At 34.5% G+C, this 26,043-nt stretch overlaps 1 protein-coding gene across 6 annotated transcripts in view; it reads left to right on the plus strand.

Annotated features, from left to right (window-relative positions):
- The window catches only part of Ssdp (Sequence-specific single-stranded DNA-binding protein), a 377,018-nt gene that overhangs the window by 3,053 nt on the left and 347,922 nt on the right, over nt 1-26,043 (plus strand). For all 6 annotated transcript variants that reach the window (XM_085823632.1, XM_085823635.1, XM_085823630.1 and 3 more), the window contains exon 3: nt 16,457-16,518. In XM_085823632.1, the coding sequence (XP_085679758.1) occupies nt 16,457-16,518 (62 nt within the window). The remainder of the gene's footprint in view (nt 1-16,456; nt 16,519-26,043) is intronic.

Genomic DNA, 26,043 nt, shown 5'->3' on the forward strand with positions numbered 1-26,043 from the left:
CCGTTATACATAAAACGCGCACGCGAAAATGTATTCTGCGCTTGCGCACACGCATATGCGCAGTGGTAAAAGGTCTTACGCGCACGCGTAAACGCCTATGCGCATGTGTCTACGCGGCGCATGCGCAGAAAGTTTTTAGCTTTGAGGCCCAGATTATGGGTGTCCGAATTAACGACTTTTGACTGTATAAAGAATATCAATGCTTTGTAATACAGTCAAAAGTCGTTAATCCGTACTCGTCAGGACTTCGATTCCGGATTATAGATCATCAGTTTAAATCTGGTAAGATGGCATGCAGAAATTATAAAATTAAAAATATGAAACCGTAATTTATGAAATAAAGAACAATTATGATCTAAAGGATATCAAAATTTATATAAAAAAAGGCTTAATATTTATTTGTTTACTTTATTAAACATTTCTTTCAAAGTAAGTTGTTTAAGTTGCTTTGTTTTATGTGATAATACTTTCCCTTTAATTCTATAAACAGACATAATTTCTTGTTCAGTTACAAAGTTCCGCTGTTCAAGTCCTATAATTGCTGTGTCGAGAATACCGACTAATTTGTCAATCGAAATTTTTTTGTTTTCAATAACCTCCGTGTCACTTTCTTCACTATCGGAAGCAAATTATAATGACGAGGAATTTGATTTAAATCATATCAAAGACGGAGTACATCGAGATGAAATACTACATTTAGTAAGGAATTAAAGCCAAATACAGTCATGTCCATAAATTAAGGATAATTCGGAGTCACGGGGAAATCGAACTCTAAAATAAATATATCACCTCTAAAATCACTACACACATCTTCAAGAATCATATGCAAATTTCAGGAAGTAACCAGATGACACCGATGGTACGTCACAATGACAAGAGTGTAAGAGAGTGATATATAAGGAATACAGGCAAAGAAGTAAAATTGTTCGCAGGCACTTTATAAGCATTCCAGTGCATTAACCGAATAGAAAGAAATGACACAAAGGACGCATTTGGATGATTTTTTACGTGGTAGAATTATCAGCCGTCTGGAATGTAGGCATACCCATCTGGAAGTATCAGACGAACTTGGAATTGCCCAGAGTGTCATCTCCAGGCTTTGGCAACGATTCCAAGATGATGGTAATGTGAGTAGACGTTACAGCACAGGTCGCCCTAGAGTTACGACGACGGATGAGTACCGGTATTTGGCAGTTACTGCCAAAAGAAACAGGCGGAGCACAGCCTCAGACCTGTCTCGTCAGCTCTCTTCAGCCACTGGTATGACAATTTCAAGGCAGACCGTGTACAGACGCTTAGGGCAGATTGGTCTATATGCTCGTAGACCTGTCAGATGCGTTCCACTTACTGCAACTCACTGTTGCTTGCGGTTAGCCTGGAGTAGAGAGCATGCATTGTGGACACCGCAACAGTGGGCTTGTGTGATGTTTTCCGACGAGTCCAGGTTTAGCTTGCAGGCTGATTCTCGCCGGACTTTCATATGGAGAGCTCCAGGTACCCGTTACCACCAAGAAAACATCATTGAACGACACCCTTACGGTGGTGCAGGAGTGCTCGTTTGGGATGGAATTATTCTGGGTTCCAGAACTAACCTGCATGTTCAAATTGGAACCATGACAAGCCAAATCTATCGGGACATCATTCTGGAATAACATGTACGTTTGTTTCGGGGTGCCATGGGTGCACAATTTGTGTTTAAGGATGACAATGCCCATCCTCACCGTGCAAACATCATAAGCGAATGCTTTCAATCAGAGGATATCACCCGTATGGACTGGCCAGCATTCTCACCAGACTTGAATCCAGTAGAGCACATGTTGGACATGCTTGGCCGACGAGTTGCAGCCCGTCAACCTCCTCCTACGTATCTACTGGAACTTCAAAGAGCATTGCGTTTTGAGTGGTGTAATATCCCCCAAGATCAGATCGATAATTTGATACTCAGCATGCCTAGGCATTGTACGGACTGTATTGCATCGTCTGGGAGACATACAATGTATTAACAATCATACCAACCATGTAATATTGTTTTTTTGTAATTTGCTCCAGGGAGAAAAAATCGCTAATTTTTTTAATAATATCAAACATATAGCAACTTTTTGGCTCTTATCTTTTGTTTAATAAATAAGTTTATAATATAAAAGTATAAAGCATTTAAATTAAAAAATTTAAGCAGTTTTATAGTCCAGCTAATAATTAGTAATGAATCACACAAGACTGCCAATTAATAGCTTCAATGAAACTGCATGCTTAGGTGAAATAATGAGGATTGGTTAAACCATAGGTTAATTTGGAAACACACACACACAAAAAAAAAAAAAAAAAAAAAAAAAATAGCATTAATAAGCTGTAAATTGGATAAAGAGGATGCATATATATATATTTTAAATAAATATTTTATATACATTTAGATTAGGTCTGTAATTTTTATGCCAATCATTCTCATTTACAGTTCGTTATTTATCGGATTTACATTATTCCTTTTTAATGTATTCTAACTTCTTAAATTTCATTTCAGTAATTAAGCAGTCTGTTGTGATTTAGGGTCTTAAAAAAAACTTTTTTTTTTTTTTTAAATGTTTCACATGATAGTAATGAAATTTCATACCTTGTGTTAACTTCTTTTTGATGAACAACTTATACATCCTTCTATGCATTAATGTATAGCCACTCATAAAAAAAAAAAGAAAAAAGGTGAAAGAATAGTTCTATATCTCTTGTGCTACTGACTTGCATTGTTCATGTCTCCAAAGCGCTACTTGGGATACATATATGATTTATATGTAGCATTGCTTTAACATGGGTATTTTGACACAAAATCGGACTTTTCCTGACATACCTCCCCCCCCTCCATACTTTGAACCTACGCCACAAATTATGCCAAAGGTTTTGCTAAATTCGCATAAGTAATTAAAAAAAAATTAGTTCTAATTTTTTTTTTTCTTCTTAAACTTATTTGATTCCTTCTTTCACAATTCCAAATGTAGGTTCAGTCAAAAAATTTGCACATTTTTTCCAGATTTATTTTTTAAATTTGTATTTTTTAATAAATTTTAGAAGTTTTTCAATAAAAAAATATTTACCACCATCTTAAAGTAGATGTATTTCTAGGCATTCTTGCAAAAAAAATTACAATTTTATTAAAAAAATTTTGAAGATACAGGTGAATTTATATATATATATATATATATTTAAGCAATGACAAATGCGGTTTATGGATTTTGTTACAAACTTCTACGAGTCACTGCAGTTATATTTAAATGTAAATTTCCAGATAAACTTTTATGGAGAATTAATAATGTGAAATTCTTTCCTCAATTTTATTGTTGATGCATTATATTTATTATTACTATATGAAAAGCTATTTTTTTTTAATTGTAAAGGATATTAATTAAATTTTTATTTTTTTTTAAATGTCTGTAAGAGTAAATTTTTAGTCTTTGGCTTATTATTATCTGCTACTTCATTTTAAATGCAACAAAATTTACTTTGCGGATTTCAAAATTTTCATAATATATGTATTCACTTCTGAGTACATCAAATAATATGTCAGTACTTTTGAATATGCCAAAAATGTTTAACAACAGCAAAATTTACTAGGATATAAGGTTCTCTTCTTTTATGTTTGTACCAAATGCAAAAAATAAAAATAATTTTGAAGATGTTTTATGTTCAAGGATATTTTATGGCATTAATTAATTGCATAATATAATTTTTAACAAGTTGTTGCATATATTTGAAAATGTTGCTGATATTATCATCTAAGATTTGTACTTTCAAAGTATTACGATCTTTATTTAATAAATATTAACATTTTTTGAAATAAAAATTCAACTCATTTTTTTGTATCCTAAAGCAAATTTTTCTGCTTAGTGTACTTTCGTTACAGGCTTAAAATTCTAATTTCATAATTATCATGCATTAAAAGTGTAAGGTCCCAATCACGTTATGTTTTGCTACGTGGGACTTGATGTCGAAAGGGACAATTCTCAGAACCGGCTCATTTACAAGAAACCCACATACACATTACCATTTTCACTTACTACTAAGACTTGAATGCCAAACAATCGTTAATCAGTCTTTAACAGAACTTTAATCACGATTATTACTGAGATTGGGATCACATGATCCTTCAGAAGCAGATCTTTCATATGATTGGTTGATCTCTACCCGGGACAGAGCTCCAGCCGAGACATTTTTGGTGATGTTTGAAAAAATTTCGCGTAGCTGCTACTTCGCTTCCGTAGCTAGGCAGTACTTCACTTCCAGCGGGGCCCTTTTTTCTAGGAATCCTCCTGTTTAAACCAGTGCTACCAGAATATTGTTTCTCAGAGAAGTCCTGTCTAGCAGAGACTGTCACCATATGTCATAACCTCTTAACATGAATCTGATTTATGACTCTTGCTACAAAATAAACACATTACATTTTTCACTGCCATTGACACCACAAATTTATGTGTGGGGAAGAGAAAGAATTCTCCTTTTTATGTGGGGGTCTTAAAATGTTATGCCTAACAGAAGTAGAATTTTTACTTTTTATTTTTTCTTGAGGTGAAAATAAGTGTACTTGCTGATTTGACAATTTGTATTTATTAACTAGAAAGGATCTCTCGCAACTACAAATTTCTTTACTCGGGAATTGCAACAGGGTTGTCATATAAATTTTGTAAACTTATTGTTATAAAATTAACGAAGCAGAGTGATGACTAAATCAATTTCAGACTTTAATAACAAAAAAAGTAAAGAAACTTTAATAACAAAAAAAGTAAAGAAAGTCTTATTGTTTACATAAAAACTTTAGAATGACCGAAATAACAGTGATGCCAGATGCATAAAACATAATAATGCAACAAAACAATGATGCCACTAAAACTGCACATAATATCAATTAAATGCTCAGTTCTCAACAGCCTCCTTCAAGCATGAAAATAGTCATTGTTCATATAGATTAACCTTTACTTATTGACGGTTTTTACACCCATCAGCTTCTTCTGAAAATGAAACTGAGGTGCTGGAAGCGCCTTCATCAGAATGTCTGCTCGTTGTTCATTGCTTCTGACATAGCCTAATTGAAATGTTCATTTGAGAACTCATTTTGCACAAACTTGTACCTTTGGTCAATGTACTTTGTATGTGTGTGGAACATTGGAATTTTGATGTACTTGATAGTACTCTGATTATAAATTTGTAGGATAGGCAATGAGACATCATTAGCTATCTCATTGAACAAGCCCTTTAACCATATCAGGTCTTTCATGGCATCAGCTGCTGCCATGAACTCTGCCTTTGTTGTTGAATTGGATATGGCCTCCTGTAGCTTGCACCTCCACCATAGAAAGAAATAACACCTGTTCGAGACCTGCGCATTCCTGCACAGCTGTTGTTATCTGCATCACTAAACAACATCAAACTTCTATCATCTTCATTATTGTACACAATGCCGCGTCCAATGGTATTGCGAAGGTATCGTAATGTTGTGTATATGATTTCCCAATCACTCTCTGTAGGATTGTTCAGCTTTCGAGACATCAAACTCACTGCGTAAGCAATATTTGGTCAAGTTCCCATCGCCAAGTACAGCAAACTGCCAACTACTGATTGGTATGGAATTTCACTGCTGAGAGGCTTCGTTTGCCTCCATGATCTTGAACAAGTCTTCGTCATTTGGTTGACCATAGTCGACCTTGAGACTCAACTTCTTTACTGGGATATGTGATGTTTCAGCATCTCCAAATCACTCTAATATTTTTCTTGTAAATGCTTCTTGGTGCAGGAAGAGTGAGCCGTCTTTCAAACGTTCAACTAGTAGACCAAGGAAATGATTTAACATTGTTACTCGAATGCTAAAATGTTGCTTGAAATCGTCCATAAATGTGAAGAATGCTGCTTTGTCCTGAACAGCGACAATGCCATCATCAACATAAATCACCATCAGCATCTTACATCCATAATCATTTCGTATAAACAGGCAATTGTCGGATTTACTTAGGATTATGCTATGACTTTTTAGCATGCCATTAAACTTGACATTTCAACATATATCCAGCCTGTTTTAAGCTGTGTAAAGGTCAGAGTAACTTGCACACATGCTTACTTCCATCATCATAGCCTTTGGGTTGATGCATGTGGATCTCCTCAGTTAGGTCACCGTAAAGGAATGCCGTCTCCACGTCAATTTGATAAAACTTGAGATTCTCCTTGGCTGCCATTGCAATTAGAGCTCAAATAGTGTTATAGCGATACACCAGTTTAAGTGTGTCTTCATACATAGTCGATATTCACTGTCTGCGTGTACCCTTTTGCTACTAAGCAGGCCTTGAATCTCTCGATTGAGCCATCGGGATTTGTCTTCACTCTGTAAACCCAGCGATTGTCGAGGATTTTACGTCTGTTAGGTGGCTCAACAAGATGTCATGTTCCATGTTTGGCATGCGAAATCATTTCTTCGTCCATGGCTCGTTTCCAGTCGGCATATTCAGGTGACTCCATTGCTTTGTCATATGTTTTAGGCTCTTCCAGCATCCAGACCAGAATGCTGTTGTAGACGTTGTAGTCGTTAAATCTGACAAGCCGTTGGATAGTTGAACAGTCTCACAATGTACATGCAGTCATGTGTGTTGGTTCGTTTTCATAAGTGCACAGATTGCCAGCCCCCTGTGTGTCTGCATCATCATGTGTATCCTCAAAATAAGCTTCATACCACTTGATAGACCGGTACGGTCAAAAGTCTTTAATCCAGACTCGTCGGGACTTCGGCGATTCCGGATTATAGATCATCAGTTTAAATCTGGTAAGATGGCATGCAGAAATAATAAAATTAAAAATATGAAACCGTAATTTATGAAATAAAGAGCAATTATGATCTAAAGGGTATCAAAATTTACAAAAAAGTTTAATTTTTATTTGTTTACTTTACTGAACATTTCTTTCAACGTGCACATGCCTAAAACATACATTACGCATAGTCGAAATTAGAAAATTGCAACTAGAAAACTATTTGATGTGCATTCATGATATTTATAATGACGAGGAATTTGATTTAAATCATATCAAAGACGGAGTACATGGAGATGAAATACTACATTTAGTAAGGAATTATAAGCCGAATGAAATAAAAACATCTGCCTTGAAGATAAGGATAGGGCTGACAGATCAACTTCCAGTTCATTGCACCGCGACGTCCCCCCCCCCGAGAGCAGCGTGAAATTGATAAACAGATTCTGAATGGTTAGAGAAACAAAGGATATGCCTTTATCCATTTTTTGCAGAAATTCCACTTTTTGTTTTTGATGGACATCGAAACATGCTTTCGCTTTGTAGATCCTTTGGCAGCTCCAGAGTCGGAAATTCTTTTTGACATAATCAAAAGTTCAAGCTTAGTTTTATAAATTTGCTCTAACAATCTGCAAAAAATAATAAGACGGATCCAATTAGAACAACGCAATCTGCAACATTAACTGAAATAGATAATTAGATAATTTTAGCTTAGCTTATACCGTCCATTATACATTAAACGCGCATGCGTAAACGTATATGCGCATAATACCTTTGTGCAATTGCGTTTACGCATGCGCCGAAAGTTTGTAGCTTTGAGGTCCAGATTATAGATCATTCCGGATTATGAACGTCTGGATTAAAGACTTTTGACTGTATTAGATGTTATTTCTGAAGCTTGGGAAGTAGAGCCAATTTGCTGTTCATTGAACACTATATTGGCACTTTTATGGTATCATTCCTTGATGTATAAAAATGCGATACCCATCGTCATCACAATAACCAACCAAATAGTCCTTTAATAGCCTTTTTGTCTAATTTAACTCTCTTGACATTTGGTACATGTACATATGTCAGCTGATCCAAAAACTTGAATTCTGTTGATTGCCGGCTTGCGTCCAAACCATTTTTCAAACGGAGATTTTCCCATGGTCTTACTTGGTCCGGTTCGATTGAGAACGTAGACAGCTGTAGACACTGCTTCTGCCCATAGGAACTATTGTAGGCCTGAATCCTTGATCATAGTGCGAACTGCATTCATTATTGTACGATTTTCTCTTTCAACAAATCCGTTTTGTTCTGGTGTATATGGCATAGTGATTCACAGCTTGGTGCCTACGTCATCAGTCAGTTTCACTAATTTACCATTGTCAAACTCATGACCACCATCCGTGACCAGTTCTCTTGCATTTGTACCATCTTTGCTGGTCAGAACAAAAAACTGCTTGAGTTTATCCACAGCCTCGTCTTTATGTCTCAGAAATTCTACATGTCGAAACTTAGAGTAATCCTCCTTAATCACTAAGATGTACTTCTTTCCATTTCTTGATAAGACTGGCGATTCAAGTAAGTCTGCATGTATTATTTCACCAGACTTTTTTGTTTAGGTTTAAATGTTCGTTGACTTTGTTTACCATGTGCATATGGCTCACAAAATAGTTCATTGTCAATGAAATCTATACCATTTTGGCACAGGTACTGTTTTATGTACTGTATTCCTTGATGCCCAAGTCGTCGATGCTAAAGTGATAGTGGCAATTTTGTTGTCATCTTCATTGCCATTTCAGGAAAAATAGTTGTCTCATTTCTTTGTCAACCAAGTAGACTGCAGCAGCAGAACTCCCATGTGGCTTGACTGGTTTTGCACATAGTTTAAAGAGTCCATTTGATGAACATGGGGCCTCTAAAAGTATATTATCTGGGGTCTCCTTGCAAAAGAAATGACAAATCATATCGTCTGAATAACCAAAGTTTGAGATTCCTCGCTTCATTGCCTTTGAAGCTGATAGCAAATTTTTGCCAATTTCTGGTGCGTACAGTACATCAGTGAGCTCAATACATTTTTGTACGTTTCCAACCGTTGTGCACATGTCAATGTCCCCGCAGCCATATGCTGGTATTGTCTGTTTGTTACCGACTGTGATTTCTGCTTGTTTGTTAAAGTGACGGTATGTCTTGAAATACTTAGCTGAATTTGTAATGTGTGTTGTAGCTCCATCATCTTTAAGCCACTCATTTTGGCCACAATCATCTTCTTGACAAGCAAACACACTGCACTGAATATTTGCAAAGAAGGTTTTTGTTTTGCCATTCGTCGTGGTTGGCATGTCAGGGAAAACTGGGCAAAATTTACCAATGTGCCCGGGTTTATTACAATGAAAACAGATGCCTTTGAAACCTTTCACACCATCACTGGTCTTGCTCAGTCTGTTCATCGTTTTGACTTTATTTGTTGTCAAGGGTTGGGGTTGGCTGACCATCTGAGGTTTTTTACCACCCTTATTCCATTTCTTTCCCCTATGTTTTGCGCCATATTTAGCATTTGCCACAAATATTATCGTACTTTTGTTTCTAAGCTCTTGATTTCTTCTTTGCAGAAGCATGTTGATCTGTTCGATCAGTTTTTCAGGTGACTTTTCCATCTTTGGCATTGAGTTCCACTGCGATTTGAACTCGAGATATTCATCATCAGCAGAGTCAAGCTAGGGTTTTCAGCGCCCAGGGACAACTGAAGATTTCATGCCCCTACTGCTTGCCAAGGGTGGAAAACATTTAATTCTAAAATGTCGTAACATCAGTTTGGTGCCCCTTGGATTCTGCGCCCGGGGATAGATGCCCCCCTCTAGCTACGCCCCTGATCATCAGGAAGAATAGATAGACTTTGTGGTGCTAGCAAGTTCTGAGGCAACTTTCCTTCGCCGCTCATCTCTTGCTCATGTTGAAGATCCGCCCACAGTGTACGTAAACGTGCGAGTGATTGCATTACACTTTGATCTTTCTCGATTCGAAAGGTGAAAAACTGTTGCAGAAGGGTGTCCAATTTCACGCTTGACACCTTCTCAAAATTACTTAGCAACTCATTCCATATCGCTAGCACGGAATTACTGCGCATATGGATCAAATTTAACATATTCAGTGATACATTTTTGCGAATGATCACAGCAGCTTTTGCATTTGCTTTTGCATATGCTTTTGCATATGCTTTTGCGGCTTCATTGTACACGCGTATCGTCTTTTCATTTGCACCTTCTATCGGTGCTTTTACAAAGAGTTTATTTCAAATTTCCAATCAGTCCCGTTGGATAAACCTTCCAATTTGGTACACTGAACAAAATTTTAAGCTTCCATATTACATCATCATTAACCAGGAAATATGCAGCCAAAAAAAAAAAAAAGCGTCTATGTAGCGTCTACCTACACACTGTTCAGGTGGAAGTGTTAAAATCAAAACCAAAAGTAAAAAATCCACGATTCAAATACGTCAACGTAGCCATCATTACTTTATTTTGCACAGTTAAACGTCGCTAAAGTCCCATAACCTGTTATAAAATTAACAAAACAGAGTTTAATGAATTTTGGACTTTAATAACAAAAAAGTAAAGAAACTTTACGACTGTCTTGGTTTACGTAAAAACTTCAGAATGACCGAAATAAGTGATGTCAGATACATAAAACATAATACAACAAAACAATGATGCCACTAAAACTGCACATAACATTAATTAAATGCTTGATTCTCAACACTTATGACATCATTAGTATTTTTAATGGGGGTTAAATTCAGTAACTCGCTCAAATGAGACTTAATCAACATGTTATTATTTCTGAATCTTTATTTCAATAAATCAAGTGCTTTGTCATAATTTTCATCACTTAAAACAAATCCTTTAATACATTCCACAGCATTACCAACTAGATAGTACTTCAAATAGTTTTTATCAGCTTTGATCAATTTAGGATTATTATGAATAGAGTATTTGAATAAATTATAAAAATTTAACCAACCTGAGTAATTTTCATAATATTTACTAATATGCAATTTTTGAAATTTTATATATACGTTTTTGGTTTCAGTATTAATTGATTAAATATTCTGTGAAACTGTATCAATTTGGATAAAATTAGAATTCATTTTCTTAATTCTAGAATAAAGTTTCAGTTTCTAAAAAATTATTTTTTCTTTAATTTCTTCTGAAGCAATTATATCTTCAGATATTGTCTCAGCAATACTCAAAAGATTTTCAATATCATCATTTAAAGAATTTAAGTCACTTCCTTTTCCTATTAATTGTTCCAAAAATTGCTTCAAACTGATCAACTGTTTTTGTTTGAACTTTGAAATCATGCCAATTGATCTCACACTCTCCTACTGTAGACACACTGTAGCTGAAGAGCTACAGTGCTGTTACACTGCCTGTTAATAAATAAATATAGTTGAAATCAAAAAAGTAAATATTTGTGCTGTTAAAGAGTTACAACGAAATTCCAGAACTCCTTCTCTAGTTGTAACTGAGATTCATCTGATGGCTGCTGTATTTATAACACGAAGATACTTTTTCTGGCTATATTTGTAGCATTCACTCTACCTCTTCCAGTTACATTCCCTTGTTGTTGATCTATTATCTAGGTCAGTGGTTCTCAACCTTTTGACTAATGCATACCATCTAAACAAAAATTGAAAACCTTCAGTACCACCACTACAAAGTACTACTACCACCACCACTCTTGAACAAAGCTCAGATTGCATAAATTTATGAGTATTAGAGAAAAAACTCAATCAGGATATTGAGGTTTTAATTTTTGAATTTAATTTTAATTATTTTTGAATTAGTTAAAAATACTTCGCTTCTTTGCATACCACCTATTTTTCCCTTGAGTACCACCGGTTGAGAACCCCTGATCTAGGTGATATTACATAACAACTTTTTTTTTTATAAAATCAGATACAGTCAGCATCAGGTAGTGAACATTTGGCTGTAGGAAACTTAAGTCCAGATATGTAATATACATTAAAATTTTTGTTTATGACAAACTTTAGGTTTTGGTGATACTGAATTAAAAAATATATAAATTTTTTTAAATTAAAAAAAAGCTGCAAAGGGGGAAAATATATAAATTATTTATTTCAAAACAAACCTTCATATAAAAGCTTGAAAGAATGTTTTGAAAACAATATTGTAATATACTAAATGTTAAGTCATTAAGTACACTAAAGGACAAAAGAAGTTTTGTTTTGAAATTTCTCTTTATCCTTGAAAACACTATCAGATGAATAGAATAATACAGAATTTTTTAAACTGTGGGTCATGATCCCCTTGGAGTTCGCTGGACCCGCAGCAGGGGGTTGCCAAAAATTTTAGCAGTTTTGATATTTCTTTAATTTATTATAGTAATTTTACAAGTACCAAATATTTTTACACAGTGTATCTGAAAGTAAATAAAGATAAGACAATACAGACAAAGAAAAAAGCGAAAACTTTTTGAAGCATTCTTTTTATAATATAAACATTCATTTTCCTTGCTTTGCACGTGACACTGTCATTTTGTCTGTTACTTATTTAAAATTTTCACATTGTTCTATGACTAAAAATTTGAAATTAAAGTTAATGACTTAAAACTGCAATAGTATATTACAGTACAAGTGAAACAATTGACAGTTTTCACTCATGCGTGTGTCGGATTTATGCAACACTTATGGGGTCCCACAAAAGTTTTATAAATATTATGGGGTCCGGGGGGGTCGCAAAAAAAATCTTGGTGATAAAAAGGGGTCGCAAGTGTAAGAAACCCTGGAATAGCCCTGGAAATTGGCTAGGCTAATGGGAAGGAAAGGCAAAACATTTTAGTTGGATATGTTATTGGAAGAGTAATGGAGAATTGAGAAAGGATGTTCAAACAACTTTGTGCAAGCCCGAAAACATTCTGTCCTTATCTGCTCGCGTCAGCTCATGTGGCACCCAGCAATTAAACTTGTACACTGTGAAAAGAAAAAAAAAGGTAGTTCAATATCTTCCGTTCTACTGGGCTGATTGACAAAATTCAAAATGTGTTTTTCAAAAGTGCCACTTAGAATATATACAGTCAAAAGTATTTAATCCGGAATGATCTATAATCCGGACCTCAAAGCTACAAACTTTCTGTGCATGAGCAGAGGCATTATGCGTCTATGCATGTGCATAATACCTTTACGCAGGTGCATATACGTTTAATGTATAACAGAAGGTATAAGCTAAGCTAAAATTATCTAATCATCTATTTCAGTTAATGTTGCAGATTACGTTGTTCCTTAATCTTCTAATTGGATTCGGCTTATTATTTTTTGCAGACTGTTAGAGCAATTTTATAAACGTAAGCTTGAACTTTTGATTATGTCAAAAAGAATTTCCGATTATGGAGCTTCCGAAGGATTTACAAAGCGAAAGCATGTTTCGATGTTCATCAAACAAAACGTGGAATTGCTGAAAAAATGGATAAAGGCATATCCTTTGTTTCTCTAACCATTCCAAAATCTGCTTATAAATTTCATGCTGCTCTGCGGGGGGGGGGGGACGTCGGCAGCGCGCAATGGACTGGAAGTTGATCTGTCAGCACTATCCTTATCTTCTGGGCAGATGTTTTTAATTTATTCAGCTTATAATTCCTTACTAAATGTAGTATTTCATCTCGATGTTTTCCGTTTTTCATATGATTTAAATCAAATTCCTCGTCATTATAAATATCACAAATACACATCAAATAGTTTTCTGGTTGCAATTTTCTAATTTCGACTATGCGTAATGTATGCTTTATGCATGCGCAGGTTGAAAGAAATGCTTAATAAAGTAAACAAATAAATATTAAGCTTTAGATCATAATTTCCCTTTATTTCATAAATTACAGTTTCATATTTTTAATTTTATAATTTCTGCATGCCGTCTTACCATATTTAAACTTATGATCTATAATCCGGAAAAACCGATAATCCGGAATCGCCAAAGTCCCGATGAGTCCGGATTAAAGACTTTTGGACTGTATTAGATTTATATTATCATTGTTCTAACAAAGTCAGACATTTTCTGAAATAACATACCAATTTTTTTTCCATATTTTGATTCTACGACTCAAATTATGTCTAGATATTAAATTTTGTAAAATTTAGTGCAAAATTTACAGAAAAATTCAAGACTTTGTCTTGGCCCAATTTTTTTAATTTGCGCCAAGAATAATTCACTTGGCAAACCTCTTAATATGTGGCAACCAATTTTTCTTTCCCTTCCAGTATGCTGGAGTGGAAAAAAGGCACCTTGTTCCTTCCTTTGTACATTGTGCATGAGCAGGAAAAAAATCACTGCATTTCTACTTCCAAATAATTTTAGCAAAGTGTCTAAACCAAATTTGACATTTTATCTCTTATAACAAATATGCCAAATTTTAAAACGCGCCAATATATAAATTCACTTATATCTTCAGAAATTTTGAATAAAAAACAATAATTTTTTCCATGTATGCTTAGAAATACATCTACTTTAAGATGATGGTAAAAATTTTATAGATTATAATTCAAAAATTTGTTTGAAAAATTTATAAAAAATATTTAAAATACAAATTAAAAAATCGGTGAATTTTATTTGGAATGAACCTAAATTTCGAAATGTGAAAGGAAGAATCAAATAAGTTTAATAAAAAAAAGAGAGATTAATAACTTCAAACTAAACTCAATTAAAATTGAGGAGCTAAAATTCTGAGAGCTAATTTTTAAAAACTATTCGTACAAATTTTACAAAACTTGGTAGTTTGACGTAATTCACGTTTTAATTTGAGTCGTAGAATCGAAATATGGAAAAAATGGTATTTCAGAAAAAGTCAGATTTTGTGTCAAAATACCTATATTAGAACAATGCTATATGTAAATCTAATACATATCCTAAGTCATGCTTTCAAGAAATGAAAAACGCAAGTTGAATTTCATCAGTTGGCCCAGTAGAATGGGAGATATAGAACTGCCCATTTTTTTTGTGCTGTGTACGTCAAGTTTATGCCATGCATAGCGTGACTAATGGACGTGGCACAAACATCAAACTCCTTAGCAAGCTCTCGAGTGCTTGCATACTGATCTTCTTCCTCAAGTTCTCGCAGGGGGGCCTCATCAACGTCAGTAGGCCGACCAGAGTGTTCTGCTTTTTGAATGTAGTCCTTATTTTCGAACTTTCGGTACCAAACCTTTACGGTATCATATCATACAACATTAGTACCTAAAGCTATACATATGATTTGGTGACATTCTGCAGCTGACATTTTAATTGTCAGCTGCAGAATAATTGTTGACAGAACCTGAAGAAAATGATTGTTCTAATCTGGTAGTATGATAGTCCACTTCAGACACCTTGTGCTTAATGATAATTATTATTATTATTATTATTGAATTTCACAACACAGTGTTCCGAAGCAAGTCTCTCTCTTTCAAATGTTAAAAATCATTTGACAAAATATGATTAAACACGGCAACATGAACTGTTTGCGCAGACAATATTTGTAGTGGCTGGAAATTTTCATTAAAACTCGATTATCTCGGTTCCTTTGTTTAAGTTCTGGAGAGTGAATGAGCAAAAGGTTACATCAATGTAGAAAAATTGCAGGGAAAGAGTGCGTCATTGATATATATAGATGCACTGAAGGTGGTTGTATCAGGATTAACGTTAGGACTTTAAAAGACTATTGCCAATTTGTTCCAATAAAGTTTAACTTTTTAATAAATTTTCATCATATTTTTATATCTTATGTATAATATATAACACAGTTTGCCACTTTGCTTCTTCTTCTTCTTCTTTTTTTTTTTTTGTATGCTGTCAGTATGCTGTTGGATCAGGTTTTGAGTTGCTTTTTACTTTGTATTTCTTTACTTTGCCTCCCTGTTTTCTAGTATTTTACAAACATGCTTCTTTTATTTTTGGTTTTTGTGTGTGATTTATTGGGAACTGAACATGTGATGAAATTCAAACATATTTTTTTTGTATTTATATATATATATATATATAGTATATATATGTAAAATATAAAAAAAATATGATGGCTTTGCTCTACGCGAACATGCAACCTCATTTTAATTTTCAGCAATTTAAGATCTTCCCCCTAGACCAATACCTTCTAGAAAATACTAGCTTATTGCGTAACCGCTACCATAAATACTGAGTACGTGCCATTTTTCAGTCAGACTGCTTCTTAATATCACTGCTACAAGACTCTGCGCTGCTCTGTCCATTTTTCATTCCTTTGTTAGAAATAGTAATGACGCATAAAGTTTAAATTCAATCACACTTAAATAAAATCACTATGGATCTGTGATGTACAGAGTTTCATCTAAAAGGAAAATGATCTGCTAATTGGATTAAATAAAAATGTGCAGTTTAAAGCTAAATCAACTTGTCTCGTCATTTGGATTCTGCTTTACCGCTCTGCAAAAGCCATGCCTGAACTTTGATACCAAGCTTCACCACAACTGCTAAAATATCACATATATATATATATGTGTGTGTGTGTGTATATATATATATAGAAAGAAAGAGTGTGTGTGATATATTATTATGTGATAGAAAAGATCTTAATGTGTTGTAAACTGTATGCTAAAATTTAATGTAGTTCCTTTGTATAGTTTATGCATATAGTCTTTTACTATTCATTTACAAAAATTAATTATTTTTTTTAGATACGATGGGAAAAAAATATAACATTAGGAGAGCCTCCTGGGTTTTTACATTCATGGTGGTGGTAAGTATTTTTTATTATTTTTTCACTGATAAAATTTGTTTTATATTGTAATTTTTAGATGCATTTAAAAATACGTTTTCGTGAAATATGAACATAGGGTTGGGAACGGAGGAATTAATTCTCCGTTCTCAACCCTATGTTTATACATTTCTGTTAATGGGGTGTCGGTGAGCAAATGTGCACCAAGGTGCCAAATGCGGTAACCTCTATAAATTGCATCAGCTGTATAATGTTTAATGTGTGCAATACCAGTGCTGTGTAGGATACCAAATTTATGTAATTTTTTGGTATTTTTGCTTATAAAAACATTAAAAGAACTACACTAATTTGGCATTGTGCATAAATTTAGCATTCTGCTGATTAAAAATTATATACAGGGTGCCCAGTAAAGTCTGGTATCACTTGTTTAACTGCCGAACAGCTGCGGCTATAGTCACAAAAGTGGTGTCCAGGTATAGTAAAGTGGCTATGCGCTACTAGATGAGATAGCTTTCAATGCTGTTTGGTGGGAAAGAGAGTTAGGATAGATAGGAAGAAAAAGTGAATTACAAAGTTGCAGAATGTAGATTTAGTATGAAAAGACACCTCTTGGACATGAATGTTAAGAACAGAATGTTTTAAATGGGCGTATGTTTATTCGCGATTTCCGAAACTGTGACGTCACGAAAAGATCTTAGAAAGAAAAAAACAACTAGTTATCAAAGCTACCTTTATTTTTGATGTTTTAAACTTCTCTCCCATCAGCTGAAATGCCCATCTGGATACTTGTTAGAACTTCGTGTTGCACGTTTTAGCATAACGAGTTTGCACAAGCATCTGTAACACGTGCTTTTGAAGATAGAGACGTTTGTGGAGGGATCGCATACACCTGCTGTTTAAGGTATCTGCACAGGAAAAAGTCCTTTGAAGTCAGGTCCGAAACCACTGTACCCGATTATTCTTTCTCCGAATTCCTGCATCAGATACTATGGCTTGCAGAAGTTCTAAATATTGTGCTGCTGTTAATGTACCCTGGTAGAATATTGAGCCGATTAGCCTCTTATTATAAATTCCACACCAAACATTAATCGAAAACCGTATTTGATGTCAAATGTCTGCAGAACAGGATGGATTTTCCAGTGCCCAGTAATCAGTGGTCTGCCTATTGTACATTTCATTCCGCGAAAAGCATGCCTCATCCATCCACACCATATGTGCCAAGAATGTTGGCTGGACCTCTGTCTGGTTCATAAAAAAAGTTGCACCATACGAAACGTCTCTCAACATCCCCGTCCAGTAATGCCTGATTAGGTGTCAGTTGGTATGGATATAAGTACCTAATTCATTTAGGATTTTCCAAAAGCGACTTTTTTGAGAGGCCGCAGTTTTTGCTTATCTGTCTTGTGCTGCTGTTTGGATATGCGAGGCCGCAAGAGAAATCTTACGGTTGCACTTTCCGCCTTACCTTACTGGTCTGCCGAATCGAAGTCAGCCAGTCACGCAGCCTATCTCCCTTAAATGTCTCAAACCCTGCAAAATGATTTTGTATGAAGGATGCAGGACTATAGGAAAGCATTGCTAATGCAATTGTGCTGCCGATTGTGCCTTGTGCTCACATTCTCCGTAAGTAGAACCATCTCGCAACAATCATTTTTTGAAAATCACTACTTGACCATAAGCTTCAACATACAACCACGAGGAGATATCTCTTCTATAGCTCTCTCAGATGCATAGGTGTGACGCTTCATATACTATCTGCATAATGAACAAATTCGCACACCAAGTTCAAGTTGCATTGAATTGATGCGTTTTGTGATACGATTGTGCACGATCTGATGCGTTTTGTGATACGATTGTGCACGATCTGTATGTTGTTTACTCTGTTTATAAAGACAATCAGTACAAGGATGTACCCTGCGGGGTTTGAACCACAGTCCTCTCGACTCTGAATTGCAAGCAACATCACTGTGCCTCAATACAGGCATGTTTTTCATCTGAAAGATAATCTTTTTCCCTTGCATTCAAGTTTCATAACGTCACAGTTTCAGAAATCGCGAACAAACAATTGTGCATTTTTAGCGTTCTGTTTTTAGCCTTCGTATCCACAAGGTGTGTATTCATACTAAATCGACGATGCTGTACAACTTTAATACTCTTTTTCTTCCTGTCTCATATCATTTTTGAGATAGGGAGGCTAACTCCATCATTTTCACCAGGTGGCACTGTAAGCTATCTCATCAAGTAGCGCATAGCCACTTTACTATATCTAGACACCAATTTTATGACTATAGCTGCAGCCACTCGGCAGTTAAGTGAGTAGTATCAGACTTTAGCAGGCACCCTGTATATTTAAAAGTTATTTTTTTCTTGTGAAGCTTTACATTTAATTATAGTCGCCACCATCTAGTTAGATATTGCAGTAAGTTTATGTTTAGCGTTAAACTTGTTAACACAAAAACACTGATTTTCAATACCTTGCATGTTATCCGATCATTTCTTGTAGATGTTGCCAAATTTTCTGGCAACCGTGCACATGACCATTCTTCAGGTAACCATGCTGATAACAATGTTTCAGTCAAGCATAATCATTTTCATATGTATTCTTTTTATTGTACAGTCAAAAGTCATTAATCCAGACTCGTCGGGACTTCAACGATTCCGGATTATAGATCATCAGTTTAAATCTGGTCAGATGGCATGCAGAAATTATAAAATTAAAAATATGAAACCGTAATTTAGGAAATAAAGAACATTATGATCTAAAGCGTATCAAAATTTACAAAAAAAAAAAAAAAAAAAAAAAAAAAAAGGCTTAATATTTATTTGTTTACTTTATTAAACATTTCTTTCAATGTAAGTTGTTTTAAGTTGCTTCATTTTATGTGATAATACTTTCTATTTAATTCTATAAACAGACATAATTTCTTGTTCAGTTACAAAGTTCCGCTGTCCAGGTCCTATAATTTGCTGTGTCGGGAATACTGACTAATTTGTCAATCGAAATTTTTTTGTTTTCAATAACCTCTGTGTCACTTTCTTCATTATCGGAAACGAATTATAATGAAGAGGAATTTGATTTAAATCATATCAAAGACGGAGTACATCGAGAGGAAATACTACATTTAGTAAGGAATTATAAGCCAAATAAAATAAAAACATCTGCCCTGAAGATAAGGATAGTGCTGACAGATCAATTTCCATTGACAGATCAATTTCCTGACAGATCAATTTCATTGCGCTGCGATGTCCCCCCCCCCCCCGCCGCAGAGCAGCGTGAAATTGATAAACAGATTTCGGAATGGTTTAAGAAACAAAGGGCATGCCTTTATTCATTTTTTTGCAGCAATTCCACTTTTTGTTTGATGGACATTGAAACATACTTTCACTTTATAGATCCTTTGGGAGCTCCAGCATTGGAAATTCTATTTGACATAATCGAAAGTTCAAGCTTACTTTTATAAAATTGCTCTAACAGTCTACAAAAAATAATATGCCAGATCCAATTCGAAGATTAAGGAACAACGCAATCTGCAACATTAACTGAAATAGATAATTAGATAATTTTAGCTTATACCGTCCGTTATACATTAAACGCGCATGTGTAAACGTATTATGCACATGCGCACACGCATATGCGCAACCGTAAAGGTCTTACGCACGTCAACGCGACGCATGCACAGAAAGTTTGTAGCTTTGAGGTCCGGATTGTAGATCATTCCAGATTATGGGTGTCCGAATTAACGACTTTTGACTGTATTCCAGGTTCCAATAATTTTTATAGACAAATTGTGATGATTTTTGCCTTAAACCGAGTTTTATATTATGCGCTTGTAGAATTTGCCAGCTCTGGAAGAAACCGTGGTAAAATTTCTGCAAAAATATTGTATGAAAAGTGAAAATTCTTGTATTGTAGGAATTGTACGAAAGTGAAAATTTTTGTACATAGGAATGGATTTAATAGTGAACAAGATTCAATTTTTATGTTTGCAGTGATGGGTTGCATTTGTTAGATAGCCAGTTTACATTGCCAGGGTTTTGCACAGTGCCGAAATTACGCAAGTCTGAGGTATTTTTTAAATGAAAACAAATCACTGTATGCTTGGGGAAGGATTTTAGAATTCTAATTATTTTCATTATCCTTCTTTTCTTCTTTCTTACTTGAAGGATTTGAGATTCGAGGAATTTTAGTGTTTGGATTCAAATTTGAGTAAACTGTGGGAGTGATAATGATGACACTTTGTAACCATTTGAAGAGGTTGTTTTCAGCATTTATTACAGTTATACTTAATAATAAGATAGACCTATAGAAAAATTTATTCAACAACCAGTCAAATGCTGCTCAGGGAATGCTTATGGAATTGTGTATATTTATATATAAGCTGATGTAGAGTTTGGCATTTTCATGTTCAGGAAGCACAGGAGTGTATGATTACAAAAAAATTGCTTGGGTTAATTCATTAATATTATTACTTCTTTAAAAGGAGATTAGTAATATTTTCCATTATGGGTATTGATGGAATGAGACAGGATGTAATTGATTTGCATCATAAGACACCAAATGGGCAAAGATCATAAATGTAACATAGTGGACTTTGCTGACCACCATGTTTACTAGGTACTTGAAGCTCTCCAGACATGAACATTCAAATGAAAAACATTTCATTTCATAGTTCTAGTACATTTTGTTAGTTGCTCATTTCTGAGATTTGATAATTTGATCCAAAAGCTTAATCTAGTAACGTTTAGGAAACACACATTTCTAACAAGAGGTCAAAAACTGGTATATCTAGTATAATGAATCTTTTATATAAAAAGTGGAATAAAATGAATTTTCATAATACTCTGCCAAGCAAATTTAGATGGATTTTTTTGTTATATTATTGTCAGAGTTTAATTTCTAAAATTAAAAGTACTGAATCCCTAGGGAAAGCTAAGGAATAGACCAGAAAGAGGAATAAATATAAATAAATAAAGTAGCTAATGAAATAAAGGATTCATTAAAAATTAAATAAAATGTTAAAATATAGCTAAAAATGTAATACTTTTAATGAAGGATAATTAATTAAATAATAAATAAAATGACTGATTTCACGATATAATCAATATTTGAGGCTTACTTTTAATTAAAATAAAATTGTACGGTATCAAAGGAAGCTTTTGCTGAAATTCTGGTTGTGTTTCATGTAAGAAGTGCACTGCTATTATTTAGAGCTCTGGTGCGTTTTGGCTGGAATTATGAACAGAGAAGCACCAGAGTCGGGTTCCGGTGGGATCCGCCGCAATTTAAGCTTTGATCATTGCTTAAGTCTGATAATAACCTAATGAGTTTGCTTTCCTTATTAGAAGTGTATTCAGTTAAAAAAAAGTCCATAGCTGGGAAAAGTTTTATTAATGCTGCTTGTTCCAGTGAATAAATAAACCAATCTTTGGTTATAAAAAGTTTAATTATCAACTGAAGCTTACAAAAGTAAAAATTTTTTAGATCTGCAAATGATTTGCCGATTTTGATATATATGCCGATGATTAAGAAATTTCAATAACTGGGTCAAAATAAATTTTCTGTATTTATATCAAAATAAATAATACATAGTTTTAAGTGCGTTAGACTCATTAAAATATTTAGTAAATTCCGTATACGATGACTTTCATTCAAGCTTTCCTGCGAGTCCACGCTGTTGCAAAAACACTCCGTTCAATCTTCGCGCTCGCCACGAAATTGCTAAACCTATTTGTGGACAAAGAGCACGATTAAACGGTCCTCTTAGAAAGCGCTGAATACCGAAGACTTCATTGATATCCGCCAATAAACAGAGCCTCCTTATAAAACCCCCGCAAGGCCCCATGTTTTGGCCTTTGGGCTTGCCCAAAACCGCTCCCCGCTATATATTAGACTAAACTAGTTACTCCATTCATCGTCTCTTACGTTGCTAGTGGTAACGGTAGCCATAGCAACCTCGCAAGCAGTTGTATTCATAGTCCTTGCTGTTTTGGAGAAGTGGGGGGATTATTCTCAAAGTTCCTTTTGTAAGACTCGAGGTGTACTTCCAGAAACTTCGAGTGCGTACTACTAACACCCAGTTAAACCTCTTGTTTATGAAGGTGTTGGTACTACTCATATTTTCATTGGATTATGAATTTATCTGTTCTTTGCAAGTGGGAAAGTAATCATCTCTGTAATTTTTCATGTATAATTTACGCATAAAATATGCTGTTTTGGGGTGCTTTTTTTTATCATTTAAATATCGAAAACAGCAAAAAAAAAAAAAAAAAAAAAAAAAAAATTCCCCCCCCCATAAATCATAATGTAAAACATAATGTTTTCTTATGACATCATAGTTTATTGATCGTTATTACTAAATCATAATTTTTCTTACATTTCAAGATGTGTTTTAATAAGAACGTTTTCATGGGTTAATTAAAGTTTGCTGTTTAAATCGCACTTGATTGTAGAGTTTGAGGATATCAAATATTGACTGCTATGTACTTAGGCTTTATCATTACTTGAAAAGAATTTTTTTTGAGCTTATCTGTAATGAAACACTGATATTATTTAGCTAGAATAGCTGTATATATGTCTCTCTCTATATATCTAATAGATTACTTTGAAGTATTCGTTTTTACAAATATTGTCTTGAATGTAGCACACGGCTTAATTGAATAGTGGAGGTCGTTCTGAAGTAAATGTATTCGTCATATATTGCATTTTAAAGGATTTAAAACACTTTGAAGAGTAGAAACGTGAAAAGTCGGCAGGCAACCGCGCCAAACTGAAGAACCACTGAATCAGCTGAATCAATAAAACAGATGGTGACATCCAACAAGTACACCCGCGCTGTCTGTCTCATAATTTTTTTCTCCCGTTTTCTTTCCTGAGATTGGCGGGTGCTATCCGGCTTCCGCATTTCTAGTTTTGGAGCGTTTTGTTTCATTTCATTTTCGTGTTTCCTTACAGCTTGAAGTGTTGAGTTGTTTACGAGAGGCCTTCCCCAAGACACAAACGCATTTTCGTTGGCACCATTTAATTTTGAAGCTATTGAGGAAGTTTTGTTTTGTTATTAACGAGAAATAGACAAGATGGAAGGGGGTGAAACTGACTGCTATTTACGTGGCTGTAATATTTCTTTTTTTTTTTTTTTTTTTTTTTTAATGATAGCTCTATTTCTCCTTTGATAGTTAAAAGTGCATTATATATTACTTCCAGCTAAAAATTCTTTATTTAACATATTAATAATTAAATACGACTTTCCACTCTCTTTCTTTTTGTATATTTACAATGAGTGGGCTGAGATTACCGCCGATATCCGGTAAATACCAGGCCTAAGGTTGAGGATTATAGGGTCCTAAAATTCATCTATAATTTCTCGTAACTTAAAAATAGACTGGCTCTTAAAATAGACAATGGGAACCTCAAAAGAATGTTTTATGTCGCCATAGTGTTATAATCTTAGCCTAGGAATCTCTCCTGGTATGCATGTCTTTGCTCTTGAATATTGAGGTTAATTTAATTAAAATTTTTTTATTTTAATCAAAAGTCCGCTCCCTACAGAACGGCGGGTACTATTTTGTCTTTTTTCGACATTGGCCACTCCTAAGGCCGGAAGTGGTGGACATTTTATTGTGGAGGCTCTTAACAGATGGCCACCGTTACCTGCTTTGCAGGAACAGATTATTGCAACCATGCCTTCTTCGGGATTTGAACCCGGGCCCATTGATATCGTAGTCATCTCCCCTAACCATTATACCATCTGGGCGGTGTTTTTGGAAGTGTAGAGATTATGTTATCGGAAGGAAATTAAATATACGAATACATGAGTAAGAAATAAACAGCTATTGAAAGCTGTAACTTTATGGGAATATATTGAATATTAAAGGGGGGTACGAATTTTGAAAACACTTATAATTATTTTTGTAGCATGTATGCGAGCTTTTTTACGAATTTATAATTAAAACAATTGTTATTATAAAACGTTTATATATAAATAAATATCTAAAACGGCACTGTATTTTAAACACATAACTAAGAAAGACGCTAGTTTGATATAGCTCGGAAGCGCTTAAATGTCTAAAAATCAAAGTAAAAATTTTTGGGCTTAAAAACGAAAAAATAATCACTATTATGAATTGATTTTAGTTAAGTAAAATAATAATTTTAGAACAACTGTTTAATGCAAATAACACACAGTGTTGGAAAAAGAGGGCTTCATCTTTTTTCCTCTCCCCCCTTGTTTTTCTGTCTTAGCTCAGTTGTATTTATTCTATAAATATAAAATACACTTTGTTTAGTCCCTATAGATTGCCAATTTAAAAAAAAAAAAAAATTGACAAATAGCGAAATCTTAACTTTTAATTCAGTCTGCAGGTTCCTATATTTATATTCGGGAAAGTTTTATACTCGTTATGAAGAAATAAAATTACTCCTGTATGACAAAAATTGACTGGGATATTTACTTTCAAAATTTGCAATTTTGGATGTCATTTTCAGCTTGACTTGAGGGCTCGGTTAATTAAGTTATAATAATTCAAAAAAATAAGTTCAAATGAAGTGCAGCAAAAATTGTGCATAATTTAATAGGCTGTACAAGGAAGTCATGTGGTGTACACATCAAATTTTTATGTTGTTGTCATTCCAATTTTTTTTTTTAATCCAATGCCGGGCACTTACCTGTTCAGCATTGCCCACTCCTAAGTGTTGCCCATTTCATTGTGGAGGCACCTAGTAGGCGGCCTCCATTATGTCCTATGAACGACGGACTATTACAACCATGCCTTGTCCTGGGATTCGAACCCTGTCCCTTCGGACACAATTAGCTTCCCTAGCCACTGTACTATCTGGGTGGCGTATTCCAAAATCTGTGGCCAACATACTTTTTTTCAATCAAAATGGTTCTTGAGAACACATAGTACTGGGGAAAGACAAGTGATCATTATTTGAAATGATGTATTACTTGAGTGTGTCAATTCAAAGTTTCTGGAATGTGTTTGCATACGTTGTTAATTCCCTAAGATGTGCAGAAGTTGGGCCCAAAGAGTTCTTTTCAGGTCTTCCCTCCTCACCTCCCGAAAAAAAAACTTTTCATCCCTGCAATAGTTCATCATTCATGGTAAAATCCTTCTGGAATGCATTGTCACTGGTAGCTGTCACACTTGAGAATCGAAATGTGCAAGTGCTTGTGATGAATCTTGGGTACATTTGGGGCAACTGCATTTAGGATGAAACTCCTAGTTCAAGTTTTATATTGAAGTACCTATTAGTAGTACTTTTTCATTTGCCACTAATTAGGTATAGAGATTCAGTTTTCTTATAAAATTGTGCATTTCACAAAGTTTTTGAATTCACTTTAAACATGCGTATAAACGAAGTAGCTTCATAAGTCTATAGCAAATGATTATTTCATATAAAGGAAAACTGAGTAAGTGTGATATTACATGATAAATGAAGATGCTAACATTAAAATAATGCAGTCTGGATGATGGAATGTCATATGATTTTTATTGCGTATTTGACAGATTTTAAATGCGGCACTGAATTGGAGCCCTTTTGTTCCA

This window comes from Stegodyphus dumicola, chromosome 9 (assembly GCF_044657685.1).
Source record: "Stegodyphus dumicola isolate Sdum_Otavi_A_Nest chromosome 9, ASM4465768v1".
Lineage (NCBI taxonomy): Eukaryota > Metazoa > Arthropoda > Arachnida > Araneae > Eresidae > Stegodyphus > Stegodyphus dumicola.